The sequence below is a fragment of the Poromitra crassiceps genome (assembly GCF_964638095.1).
Source record: "Poromitra crassiceps genome assembly, chromosome: 11".
NCBI classification, from domain to species: domain Eukaryota; kingdom Metazoa; phylum Chordata; class Actinopteri; order Beryciformes; family Melamphaidae; genus Poromitra; species Poromitra crassiceps.
Window position 1 is genome coordinate 23,476,546 of NC_139643.1, and position 14,047 is coordinate 23,490,592.

The window sequence follows — 14,047 nt, forward strand, 5'->3', positions numbered from 1 at the left end:
ATTTTAAGATGCACATTTTTCCAAAGCACTCTGTTGTGTTATTTCTAAATGCAGCCATTATTTTACTTGAAATGAGAAAAGAACATGTATGTATTATTACTGTAGGCTAGTTATTTATAATTAATCCAGTTAAATCTGAAAACTGTAAATAAACATTATTGGTGTTTATTTTGATTCAACAGTCAGTCATTGACTACATACAGACGTTGTACCATTAGGCTACTGCAATCCTTGAAGTAGCCTAAGTTCAATGGCACTGAATCATAACGCAAGCTCAATGTTCCGGACCTTCGCTTGAGGACATTTTCTCTATCTGGACCTCTTTGAATTTTAATTGAGTGCCCCTGCTCTAGTCTATGCCTTATACTGTATACTACATGTGACAAACATTCGCTCATCATTTTGCTCTGCCTGGTCCCTGCAGCCCACCTCAAAGAACCGCGGCTGGCTGATGGACCCACTAGGAGGAAACCCCTGGTGGACGCTGCTGGTGGCAGCACTTCCTGCCCTGCTCTGCACCATCCTCATCTTTATGGACCAGCAGATCACTGCCGTCATTATCAACCGCAAGGAGCACAAACTCAAGGTCTCAGAACCACTTCTGTACTGGAAAATGATGGCTTATCATGCAGACATGAATGAACTTCTCATCTCCAAAACCACTTCTGCCGTTATTACATCTTATATTTGCACAATTATGATTTGTAGCTATTTTTCCTCATCACTGTCAATCTCTGCTTCTAAGACTCATACTCCCTCCATCCATCCCCTCTGTCTCCCTGTGTATCTTACAGAAAGGCTGTGGCTACCACCTGGACTTGCTGATAGTGGCAGTGATGCTGGGTTTGTGTTCGATCATGGGGCTGCCCTGGTTCGTAGCCGCCACCGTCCTCTCCATCTCCCACGTTAACAGCCTGAAGGTGGAGTCCGGCTGCTCCGCCCCCGGAGAGCAGCCCAAGTTCCTGGGCATCCGGGAGCAACGGGTCACCGGATTCATGATCTTCACTCTCATGGGTTGTTCTGTTTTCATGACCTCGGTGCTCAAGGTGAGATGGGGAAACCTGCTAGAAAAAAATCTGCCTGGTTATTTCGTTTCACAGCTTTTCTTTGCACAATTGATCAGTGGTGGAAAAAGTAAGTAGCAATACCATAATGGAAAAATACTTCAGCAAATGTTCTGCATTCAAAAGTTGACTTCAGTAAATGATAGTCATATTTGTGAAGTACCGTAAATTCCGGACTATAAGCCGCACCTTTTTTCCCGTTTTTTGGCCTTTTTTGGCCCCTGCGGCTTATATAACGGTGCGGCTTATCTATGGATTTTTTTCAAAAAAATAAAAATAAAATAAATCTCTCTTTTTTAGCACTCTTTCTAACTATAAATCCACTTCTGTTTTAATTTCCTCTCTTGCCCTCTTTTCACCACACTGTATGACACTGTATGACACTGTGTGCACTGTAAATAACAACACAGGTGGTGTTGTGTTATGTTGTTTTGTTGAAATGTTAATAAATGGGAGCTTCCTCAAACAGCCATCTCTTTCCCGACAATCCCCTCTGTGCATGAACCCTTACATATGGTAATTAAACATTAAAACACAAAAAAAAAAAAAAAAATACCATTAAAACACCCGCGGCTTATAGTCCGGTGCGGCTTATATAAGAAAAAAATAGTCAACTTTGCAGGTGCGGCTTATACACCGGTGCGGCTTATAGTCTGGAATTTACGGTACTCATTTTGAAGAAGGGCCCCTTTTCAGATTGGGTAAATGTACTTCTTCATTATTTTCCACCTCTGCGATTTGGTGCGTGTAGCGTTTGCTATCTAAGCTTGTTCTGTGGTGGTTGTACACATTGTAAATCACTCTGAATTAGACTGTTAAATAAATGCCCATAATGTAAATGTTATATTAAAGGGGGGGTTATTTACTGTAGGTTCTACATGCTGTTATTACATCTCTTTAATACACTGACACGCATCACACATGCCATATTTTCTTTTCTGTATTGTAAATTGGATCTGTTGGTTGTATTATACTGTGTTGTTGTGTCTCCACAGTTTATTCCTATGCCAGTCCTGTATGGAGTCTTTCTCTACATGGGTGTCTCTTCACTAAAAGGCATTCAAGTAAGCCTCTTTGAAGATAACTTCATATGCTTTCATCCTGAACAAAATGGAGTTGTTAGTAACGATAAGTTTCCCTGTTGTAATTCAAAAGCTTTGATCGTAATTCACCCTTTGAAACCTTTTGTTAAATGTATTTCCTCTCTTGAATATGGAATGAATCTCTCTCCCTTCCTTATCAGCCCTTGTATTTCCTGTCCTTTTCATGTGCATCTCACCCATGTCTAGCAGTAATCTAACCATCTCTCTCCTCCTTTCCTCTGCAGTTCTTCGACCGTATCAAGCTGTTTGGCATGCCGGCCAAGCACCAGCCTGACCTGATCTATCTGCGCTATGTGCCGCTGTGGAAGGTCCATGTCTTCACCCTGGTGCAGCTCACCTGTCTGGTGTTGCTCTGGGTCATCAAGGCCTCTGCAGCAGCCGTGGTGTTCCCCATGATGGTAATGGCTTTAACCCTCACCGATTGTTTCATGTAGAAGTCTGCAGAAGACGTCTGCCAGAGACGTTCAAGTGACAGAAACACACAAGTACAAATGTGCACAGCCTCACCCGCTGTACCAATGCAGAAGAATGGAGCTCATTTTTTAGCTTGGATAGTGGGAGTAGGGGAAGTGGGAGCAGTTTGGGTTGTATGATTATCAATCACTATGGTAGGTAGGCATGGTAGGCGGAGCTGAGCCCAGTGACCACACCCCTCCAAAATGGTGTCTGGTAGTGATGCCCGGGTCACCCAGAACCCGCAGGGCCCCGCGGGCTGGCCCGCCCCGCAGGCGGGCTGGGTTGGCAAATTATGAAAATATCGCGGGTGCGGGCGGGGCAGGCTCAGAACGGGACAAAGCAACATTATTAAATAATTTAGAGCAGTGAAACACGCAAAGTAATTAACCGTGAACTCTCTCTCACGTCTACACACAATCAGACAGACTCTTGCTGCACTCTCGATACTATAGCCTACATGGAGTAAAGAAACGCTTCAATGAGGTAGCCTATGTGCTCTCAAAACAAACATTTTGGAAGGATTATTCGCTGTAATTATTATTTGAAGTGTCCATCTAATGCCACCGCAGATTTTCTGTTCTGGACTCGACTGTGATCTATTTGTCAACTTTACTGCAACTAGGCTACGTGACCGGCTGCGAGCGCATGAGGTAATTAAAAAAAGACGTATCTGCAAGCCGTCTACGCACCTGCTGCACACTACTACGCTTAATTAATTGAAGAAAGACCGACATGAAAGCAGCCGCGCAACTCATCCAGAGCAGTACAACTGTTGTCGCGCACGGCAGCATGTGAGTGTCTGTGTGTGTGTGTGTGTGTGTGTGTGTGTGTGTGAGAGAGACAGAGAGGGGAGAGAGAGACAGAGTTATTACGGTAGCTACTTTGCACACCTTGGAAGCTCTGCTGTGCTCCTCCTGAGTCCGGAGACATATTACATTAAATTGGCCGTTGCGGGCTGCTGGGTTGGGCTGGGTTCGGAATTTTCAGATACTTTAACGGGCTGGGTGGGGTGGGCTGGCTCCAATGACGGGTTGGGTTGGGGCGGGCCTTAAAAAACCCTGAGCCGCGCATCACTAGTGTCTGGGGAAAATGTTGTTCTTGAAATGTTAAGTCTTTCTTTTTCTAGGTTCTGGCGTTGGTCTTTATCCGAAAGCTTCTAGACTTCTTCTTCACCAAGAGGGAGCTGAGTTGGCTGGATGACTTGATACCGGAAAGCAAGAAGAAGAAGGAGGATGACAAGAAAAAGAAGGAGCGGGAGAAAATGGTAAAACTTACCCATGTTTACACACTACAGTATCTGCTATACTGCACTCTGTACAATGTACTGTACTTTAAGGCCGAATCAAAGATACAACCCAGCTTTTGATTGACCATCTTAATTTTCGGTACATGTGTATATTTGAAGACTTTACAGATGTAAACAAGGCTGTTGCAGCTTTATAAATCTTGCAGCATTTTAATAAAAAATAGCTCTGGTTTCACTTGTCATTTCAATGTGACTTATCCGATCACACTTGGAAGCAAGGGACTCATCTGGGCACACAAAATGTATTTGGCTCACATTGCTATCAGATCTTCAATATCAGATATGCAAGTGGTCCGACTCACATTTAATCAGTCTGTCTGTGTAGTCTGGACGCAATCCAGCTACAATGTGCACACAAGCATTGCAATGAGTTTGAGAGGCAGAGTTGGGGGGAAAGTAACTGCAGCCACAGGACATGCATAACAGCCAATTTTAGGCTACATGTGGACATGAAGTCACGTGATCTCATAACATCCGACCGTACGAATCAGGTGCCACACAGCGATGACAGGCTGGTCGGTGGCTTACGTCCTGCTGATGATGTTGTTGTCACCCAGGAGGCTCAGTCCAGGCTGCATGAAGAAGCCGATATGGGAGTGAAGGTCCAATATGACAACCCAAACCGGCTCAGCGTCCCGGTGAAAACACTCACAGGGAGGTGAGTGGCACCTCTCTTTACATACTTTGGTTTCCACACTTTTACTTTAAGTGCATTGAGGCATCAAGATTATTATGAGCACATATGCACTATTTAAAAAATAATAACAATGTGTTATTATAATTACTACTAGGCAGGCAGTTTATAATGCTTTATGAGCAACACTTCAAGAAAGTTGTTACCAAAAATATATATACTTCCTCCTATATCAAGCGTTTATGTCTGAGGTGAACATTGTTGATTAATAACAAAAGTCCAGAAACTGTAATGTAACAATGTAAATGTAGTGATTTTTCAAAAAAATTAGAATATCATGGAAATACCATGGATGACCGTGGGCTTCAGCGGATTGTCAAGCAAAGACGATTAAAGAATTTGGCATAGATTCAGAGGGAGTGGACTGAGGCTGGAGTCAGTCATAACTGAGAAACTGCTGATTTTCTTCACACTATTCTAATTTCTTGAAATACTGTTTTGGGGGTTTTCTGGAGCTGTAGGCCAAAATTATGAAAAATGAAACAAATAAAGGCTAGACATATTTCACTTTGTGTGTAATGAATCTATAATCTATGAAGGTTTCACTTTTTGAAAGGAATTATGGAAAAAAACGAACTTTTCCATGATATTCTATTTTTTTGGAAAGGATCTGTATATACAGTAGACCTGTAGCGCAGTCTTAACATTTTCACATGCATTTTGTCATTCTACAACTTAGAAAATGGTAGTCAGCTGTGTGTTACTATGTCTGTCTCGAACAGATCATACAGACTAGGACTAGTCACCGACAGCCTCCCAATGGAAGAACATCTGGTAGAGGTGTGTGTGTGTGTGTGTGTGTGTCAGATGCAAAACATCTGGCCCACATGGCTGAGACTTAACCCCCGCTCAGTAACGTTTACTCAGACAGTGAACGCATGGCCAAAGCTGTCACTTGTTGGCTATAGAGAGCCAAAGTGAACGTCACTTCCTGCTTCAGCACTGTACCAGAGATTTTCATCCGCCATTTATTTTCCTATAGACATTTCGTAAAATGCTTATAAAATTTGTTTTACTTGTTCAAACCAAACGGTTCAGATATATTTAGAAACAGGAGACACCGCATAACATTTCACTCAGACCAAAATGTAAAAAAAATGCGGGTTTAAAGAAAATATTTGTTCTATGTTTTTTTGTTTTTGTCCGAGTGAAATGTTCTATGGTCTCTCCCGATTCTAAATATAGCTGAACCGTTTGGTTTGACCAAGTAAAACAATTTTTATAAGCATTTTACAAAATGTCTATGGGAAAATAAAAGGCGGATGAAAATCTCTGGTACGGTGCTGAAGCAGGAAGTAGGCGGTCACTTTGCCTCCCTATCGAAAACAGACCATTTGGCGTGACGACACGCCGCTGTTGTCGAGTGTTGTGTTGCTGCTCCTTTTGGGGGGGAAATGGTCAGTGATAAAGCGTTTGCTGTGACATACTGTTGTGCCGTGGAGGGAAATCCAACTCATCATCCCTCGTCTAACCAAGGATGAGTACATCATCGACTCACTACAGACATCGATGACAACTATGTGTCGAATCTGTGCCACATTCCTGTACATGTGGTACCAGAGGAACATATTTGGCCTGTTTAGTAGTGTGACATGCTGCTGAACAAAGACGGAGAACTCTGTGCCAGTCAGCCTTTTTTTGTTTTTGCTGTGAATTTCTCTCTCATCTGATTCATATGCATGACCTGCACTGACCCTCCGCTGCTCATTGAGGTGTAACCTGCCTGTCCGGCTTCTGTGTGCGCGCGACGTGTAGCTCTTGATTCTTGCCCCCTTGGTTGTTACTGCCTCTGAAATGGCCAAAAGCGAGCCGTGGATAGCAGTGAAGTCGGGTGCAGACTCGTGCGCCCAGCCCGTGAAGTGTACAGGTAAAGTAAAGGTAAAGTCCCACTGATTGTCACACAATGTGTGAAATTTGTTCTCCGCATTTGACCCATCCCCTGGGGGAGCGGTGAGCGGCAGCGTGCGTCGCGCTCGGGAATCATATGGTGATCCAACCCCCCAATTCCAACCCTTTGATGCTGAGTGCCAAGCAGGGAGGCAAATGGGTCCCATTTTTATAGTCTTTGGTATGACTCGGCCGGGGATCGAACTCACGACCTCCCAGTCTCAGGGCGGACACTCAGACCACAAGGCCACTGAGCTGGTAGAGCTGGTGGAGAAAGGTAGCCATGCCTTCTCCTGGATCTGGTGAATCCCTGCCCCGAATGTCCGTTCAAATCCCTTCAATATCCACCCGTGCAGTATGCAATCTCAAATGAACACTCTGTCGATTTTCAAAGCATGAATGCATTTGTGCATGAATGACATCACTAAGAATCTGTGCAAGCAAGGAGATCAATTAGTTTTGATCATTCTTATCTACTGCCGCCGTTAAGCTTTACCTTTTTAATTTCACAGTGGACAGAAATATGATTTACAGGATATAAATTGATCACAACAAATTCACGACAAGAGGCAATCCGTACAAACTAAAAAATTGCTGATAAATTGTGTGTCTATTATTGTCATGATTAAGAGCTGCATAATTAACACCATCCTCACATGAGCCCTGTCGCCAGCAAGACTGGGCTGTTAAAACCGTCTTCTGACAGCATCGTGGATTGAGCATAATGTCTAGCACTCTCACATCTGCAAAGAGCTCTCAACACCATCACACTCCTCTCCCCTCTCCACATCTGTCTTCCTTCTCTCTCTCTCTCTCTCTCTCTCTCTCTCTCTCTCTCTCTCTCCGCAAACAGCCAAGAGAAGGTGGCCTGTGTTAGAGTGGACGTCAACCCAGACACACCGGGAGGGAGTTCTGCAGCAGAGACCTTCTTGTGATGAAGGCCTCTCCCCCCCCTCTCGATAACCCTGTCCCGCGCAACACTTCTTCACCCCGCTGACGGCCACCATCTTAGTGGGAAAAGGGGCTTAGCACTAGAGCAGCGCCCACCTGCCTGGAGTACTGCCTCCTTCAGGGCAGCAGGCGAGCCCTGAGTCCTCCTCCACTGATGTCCTGAGGTCCTTCATCTCCAGTGCACGTCGAGTTGACTGCCATGCAGTAGAGTGCACATTGCTGAAGATGGAACAAACTCTGCTGTCACTGCCCACCGAAGCTCACTGTTTTGGAACCTTTTTTCAAATCCACCCTGTGTAGTCGAGCACTAGGACCCATCACAACCACGGCTGCCAAAGGGAGGGGCCTCGCTGGTGCGGATCTTGGATTGTTGTGTCTTGAATGCTTGAATAGAATTTTAGTTCTAACCCAGTGTATATTTTAATTTCAGTTTTACCTTCACGTTTCTTGTTTTCCCCCTGTTATAATTTTAGCTGATCAAAGTACTGTACATCTTGGGTTTGTTTTTAGCTCACATTGTGAGTTGTCCTGCACTGTCCGTCTGCCAGTTTCCCTCTGTTAGTTTGCTTTTGTTTGTTTTTGTTTTGGGGTGGGGGTGGCGGCTGGGGGGGTCCAGATTAAGTCCTTTAATCTAACTACAACAGCTTCACCAACTGATTTGATTAAAGCCATTCAGGGCCTGTCAGTGCCAACTGGTTATACTTCAGTACTCTTCTGGCACAGCAACTGACACAACCAAAAAGATGGTACATTCAGATACAGTAGATACTACTAGGGATGTAATGATAGACTCAACTTACAATTCGATACCATTCACGATACTGAGTTCACAATATGATTTTCTCAATTATTTAGATGTATTTTTGTTGTTGTTGAGCAAAATGAGATTGCAGACCAATTAAAGAATCCCTTTTATTTCGGAGCTAGGGTACACAAACTTTGTAATGAATGCATATTTCCTTTTCTTTGTGAAAGAAAAACTGCAAAAAGCACTGGGATTCATTTTTCATCTGAATCTTCACACATTTGTATACGTTTTTTACTGCCTCGTGATGTATTGTTACATCCCTAGATACTATTACTACAGTAGTACTACAACTACTACTACTACTCCTCCTTCATAAGTCTTTGTAATTTGCTTATCAACCATCTCGCCTGATGCCAGGGGAATACACAGTATTGATATTGCTGCTCACAAGTTGGTCAGTCGATTCGTTGGTGAACCTCACTATTGTGCTGTTATAGAACTGTCATTGTATATTATTTTCATTTGTAACCTTATGGAAAACTGTCAGAGGCCATATTATGTAATTGTACTGTACAGTAAGCACTTTGGATGCATTTGCCAGTAGAATATAGTTTCCTACCTACCTACAATGGCCTGTTATTGTGTTTGAAAAGGTTACTTCTCCCACAATGTCCATGGAGCTGTTGTTCAAATGTCTGTTTAAGAACTCAGGAATCAGGAATGATTTCTGACTGTGGTTACATTCAAATGTTTTGTGTCACAACTCAAGATGGTAAATAACTGTCCAGTGTGTTTCTGTCATAGCTGGGATCATTCACAACTATTTTGATAAATAAATAGTAGCAAAATGGTATGAGGTGCAAAATAAAAATAAAATGTTCATAACCCCAATCAGTTGCACCTGTTTTTATACTGCCTGTATCTTTGTGTTTGTAACATGTGGTGTAAAGATAAATTGGTATGTTTGCATTACAGACGTGATTTTATGCAAAATATTTCTACAGTACTTGTAAATCTATTGATGTATTCATTTAAGTTGTTCTTTGCTAAGTGCAGTCCTGTTTTAGCAATAATAAATAAGTATTCAATACCATGCAATGTATGGATCGATAAACCTAGCTGATGATCAGGCAAAGAGGAATTTGAGTTTTGTGTCTGTTTCATTGGCTCTGTTGTGTAGCTACAGTGAGTGACCATACGGACAATAGCTTACGTGCCTTGTCAAAGCTATATTTGTGCAAGTCTTGTATTGATAATTTAAGTGTTCAAAACCGATATACAGGTACACACATGGCACCAGAAATGCCAAAGACAGACCATCATTTTACAAGGGTTAATCTGTAGACCGCTCATTTGTGGAAGCTCATGTCTGTTGTAGCGTTATTCAAAGTCTATGTGAAAGTCGTAGCCTGAGCCACACAGACAACTGAAATCATGTAACTCGAATATCAACTCCTCTTCCATTTAGAAATGTAATAACTCAAAATACTGTGTGTGTTTTACTGTCACAGCTGTAGTATTTGCTCACATACTAGCTCTGTAATCAATATTGAGGTACTTGTTTTGTTTTTTATGTCCGTGAATGTCAAATTATTGTTCCTTCAATATCGATGAAATCTTTTGACATTTTGCAGACTTATACCCCCCCCCCCCTCCCCCTCCTTCCTAAAACAAAATGTGACTTATTTTGAATTCAATCTTTGGCATATTATTTGACTATTTATTTCACAGGTTATTTTTCCCTATACTGTGTGTTTTCATCAGTGCATCTTTGTAATCCATGTTTAACATCTAGCATCAGTGATGTATAGTGGTGGATTAAAAGGTGGCGTAACTATTCAATCCAGTCAGTGATGACCATTAAGTTAACCACCACCAACCAAAAAATACAAATGTATAATTTCAGTATTGTTTTATTTTGATATAAAGACATATTTTCATGTGATATTAAGATTATATATTATCTTGTAAAAATGGGTAAACTAGTATATCACCAGCAAAAGGTGCCGTTTACCCTCCACCACATCCCTGGTTAAAATACACTGTCCTGAGGAATCGAGAGAGACGAGACAACAGTGATGCACATAATGTAGCAACCTGTTAGCTTGAATGATGACTCTTTTTGTAATGACCGATTGATGCAAAGCAATAAAAGTAAATAGAAATGTTGACCTCCTTCTCTCTTCATTCACACGTGTGTTGATCAGATGCAGCTGCTTTGTGTGAATGAGATTTTTATTTTATTTTATTTGAGTTTTCTCTATCGAACTGCTCACCACACTGAAGCTGACATTGATTTATTCAAATGCTTGCTTTTTATTATTGATCATATTATATTTGGTTTGGGGGAATCTTGAGTACTTCTTAGACGGCCTTCTCGAAGATGGTCATGCTCTATTCATGAAGTATATGAGGTGAATCCAGGTAATAGCCATTGTCCCTTATTGATTAACATAGATCTAAATAAAGCTACCAATCACAAAGGAGGAGATGTAGATTAAGAGAAGCGGACAGTCTGAATAACAGAACGGACAGAAAAATGGGAGTCGATACAACATTGTCTTGTGGTGTGATCAGTTATAGCTGCCTTGCAAGGTTAGTGATCAGCCGGTGTTCATGCTGAGTGTGCTGCCATGTTGATGACAGAAGGTGGCAGCAGAGATCTGCCTTATGCTGTGGACACATTACTAAAGACATGGTACTTTATCACAACAGTGTTTTTGAAGCAGGATTCTATCCTTTCGGAAGTTTCCAGACCTCTGATTGCCCATGATGAAGATATTGTTTTAAAATCGTGTTCTTCAAGAAGCATTTCGTAACATTATTTAAACACATTAGATGATCACACTGAATGCACATGAGCACACTCTTCAGGATAAGTTTACGTTATCCTTTATTTATCCCCATGGGGAAATTCATCCTTTGCATTTGACCCATCCTCTAGTCTACTAGGAACCTTCTTAGAACTAGGAGCAGTGGGCAGCCACAATGCAGCGCCCGGGGACCAACTCCAGTTCTTTCCCCATTGCCTGGTACATCATGGCATGGTGATCCTTTTAGTCGGTGAACTATGATCTGATGTCAAATGTGGAGTGCTGAAAATATGCAAATGTTTATGCAAAAAAGTTCCCCAGTGAGTGTTAAGGCCAGTGGCCACACAAGACAGGTATTGTTGCTGCCATACACGACGATACCAACTAACGTGTGGGACGTAAGTATAGGATGTGTTGTATATGTCCTGATATGTGTCTTGTCATTTTAAACTCCTTGTATTTTATTTATTATTATTTTATTCCTTTTTTTTTTTCTTTTGTCCCTACCCCTAGCCCTCAAGAGGCCCTGCCTTTTGCCAGGTCGCCACTGTAAATAAGAATCTGTTCTTAATGACTTGCCTGGTTAAATAAAGGTTAAATAAAAAAAATAAAAAGTGTCCTAAAGCAGCCGTTCTCAACCTTTTTCGGCTTGTCACCTACTTGATTCATAATCAGATGCATAGAAAACTGTTCTGTATTTCACAAGAAAAAAAGCAAATATACTGGAGAAAAAATCTGGTGGAAAAAAAGATAAATGTTTATAGTAGAAATATGTTTGGTTCCTATTCCATAAATCACCTTGTGGCCCCCTCTTGTTATCTCGTGACCCCCTGGAGGCTCCTGACCTCCATTGTCATAGACACTGAACTCACTCACTTAAAGCATCAGCTAAATGTTTTGATTGTTCATGTCAAACTGACAGTGGAGGGTTTTAAAGTTGCCACTGTTGACTTGCCCTTATAGGCTGCTTGGCAACGAATGAGACCCCAAATGCTAAATGATATAATATGAGTTTGATGTCAGAGCTAAAGTGTTGATTCAGTTGAACTAATGCCTTTGAATTCTATTTGTCTCTATGTGCTTGTGTGTTGATGGCAGAGTTTGTTATTTTTTGTCAGAAAGAGTGACTCATAACTGTTTGTGTGTTTGGAGTCTGGCCTCATTGTCCTCATTCTCTTCACAGCTAAATTGACCTTATTAAGTTAAAAATGACAGAAGATGGCTGCTTTGTAGATCACGCATTATCACAAGGTTTCAATTGGGTGAATGAGGGTCTCTGTGGGTGCATGGCCTCATTCAATTAGGCCCCAGTTGTTTTCATAGGCCAGAGGCACAGCTGCTGCAGGGAACATGATTGATTGATTGATTGATTTCTTTATTAATGTGTCACACAAAGACTTTAAAAAGTGTTATAGTATAGTGTGAAGTGTTATAGTAAAGTGTTACTAGTACGACCATTTTAATTTGTTCAATTCAAAGTGACTAGCAGAATACCCTGTGTGACTGGGGCCATTGCTGGCTGTTCATGCTTCATACAATCTCATTCTTAAAACCTACGCAAGACATGAGTCCTGGAATTCTCATAGCATCATTGTTTGTATGGTCAAATTTTAATGTCTTCCCTTTCAGCAAGCAGCTCACTCATTCCCCGTGAGTCACATTGCAATTTCATTTTGCAATGGTATGCTATCTTGCTTAGCAGAGTATCATGTCATTAACATTTCTAATTAACCTTTTCAGCTTTTAAAAATATATATTTAGGCTATATAATATGTTTGTTTTTGTTTTTGGGTGGTGTGTGAAGGATTTGGTCAGTGTCACATCTCAGACCAAACCGTTAACATTATTCTACTATCTTAATCATTTTCTTGCATAAGTGCTCTATGGGTTCAAACCTGCTTTGGTGAAGAGGAGACGCTGCTGTCTCTCAATTGTTTTTCAAATGAGGCAGAATGCAGTCCTGCCAGAAATCCGGGGGGTTAGTTTCCCTTAAGTGTCAGTAATTCTTCATTCAATGGCAACATCAGCAATCCGCCATTTTGGCTTGTAGAAGACCACCTCTGAGTGGCTGCCATGTCACTATGATCATCTAGTGTTGCCCCATTCAGTTCAAGGAGGGGTCCAAGCAAGGCAGCAGGGCAGTCATTTAAAGCATAAAGAGTGTCGTCTTTTGCCTTCATATGTTTGTCTGCAGCCAGCTCAGCAGCAGGCTTAATTCACTTTGGGAAGCTCACATGTTAATGGCTTCATGATGTGCATAATTGTAAAGGCTCTTTTCACTCAATTCATTTGTAAACCAGCTTCAGCAGCAGGCATTAACATGTGTTAGGTAACCCTCATATGCCACATCAAATTGTCTTTCTGGTTTATTCTTTACTTAAATTGTGTTCTTATTTTTCAGCAAGCAGGCCGATTCATCTGGGTGAACGTATTGCTCTCTTCAACCTGCAATCCAAAAAACACACGTGCCTGGCCTTTCAGTATATATTTAAAAGGCATTTTCTTCCAGCATTCTAATAACTAATAACTTTTTGATCGACATGACGGGCGGGGCAACATTGCCAGCAAAATGAGTTGACATTAGTTGTATAAAATGTAACGAGGATGTAACAAGGAGTAAATCTATTCAGGAGTGTTTTGGACAAATCCTCGCCCCAAAAATCCCCCAAAATTGCCACAGCCTTTGATGTTCGAATTGTCGAGGCGATATCTCAGTTATCTTATCTTGTGCATTTTTCAAACACACGATTTAGATTTGGTCTCATTTCTTTGTAACCCACAGAGGAAATCTGCCAGGCATTTCTGAGACATTTTTTGAACTCACCGTTGGTTTCTTGAGCCATCAACTCATATAAGCCTATGTTTCACTGTACCTCCCTGCATCGCTCGCCTAATATCATGTCTATGTATCTCAGAAGGCTGTTGTTACTTTGTGTAATACTTCCACTAAGAGATCTTTACCAAAATTGTGCCTGATGTTCGTTTGTATGTATGTACAATGTATGTATAAGAATATTGATATATA

General features: G+C 41.6%; 1 protein-coding gene across 1 annotated transcript in view; it reads left to right on the forward strand.

Moving 5' to 3' along the window:
* The window catches only part of LOC310784777 (sodium bicarbonate cotransporter 3-like), a 79,594-nt gene extending 71,586 nt beyond the window's left edge, over positions 1–8,008 (forward strand). The window contains exons 18-24 of the mRNA XM_083645823.1: positions 425–586; positions 795–1,046; positions 2,060–2,128; positions 2,392–2,565; positions 3,750–3,887; positions 4,487–4,587; positions 7,364–8,008. Of these exons, the coding sequence (XP_083501949.1) occupies positions 425–586; positions 795–1,046; positions 2,060–2,128; positions 2,392–2,565; positions 3,750–3,887; positions 4,487–4,587; positions 7,364–7,445 (978 nt within the window). The 3' untranslated portion in view covers positions 7,446–8,008. The remainder of the gene's footprint in view (positions 1–424; positions 587–794; positions 1,047–2,059; positions 2,129–2,391; positions 2,566–3,749; positions 3,888–4,486; positions 4,588–7,363) is intronic.
* The last annotated feature ends 6,039 nt before the right edge of the window (positions 8,009–14,047 follow it).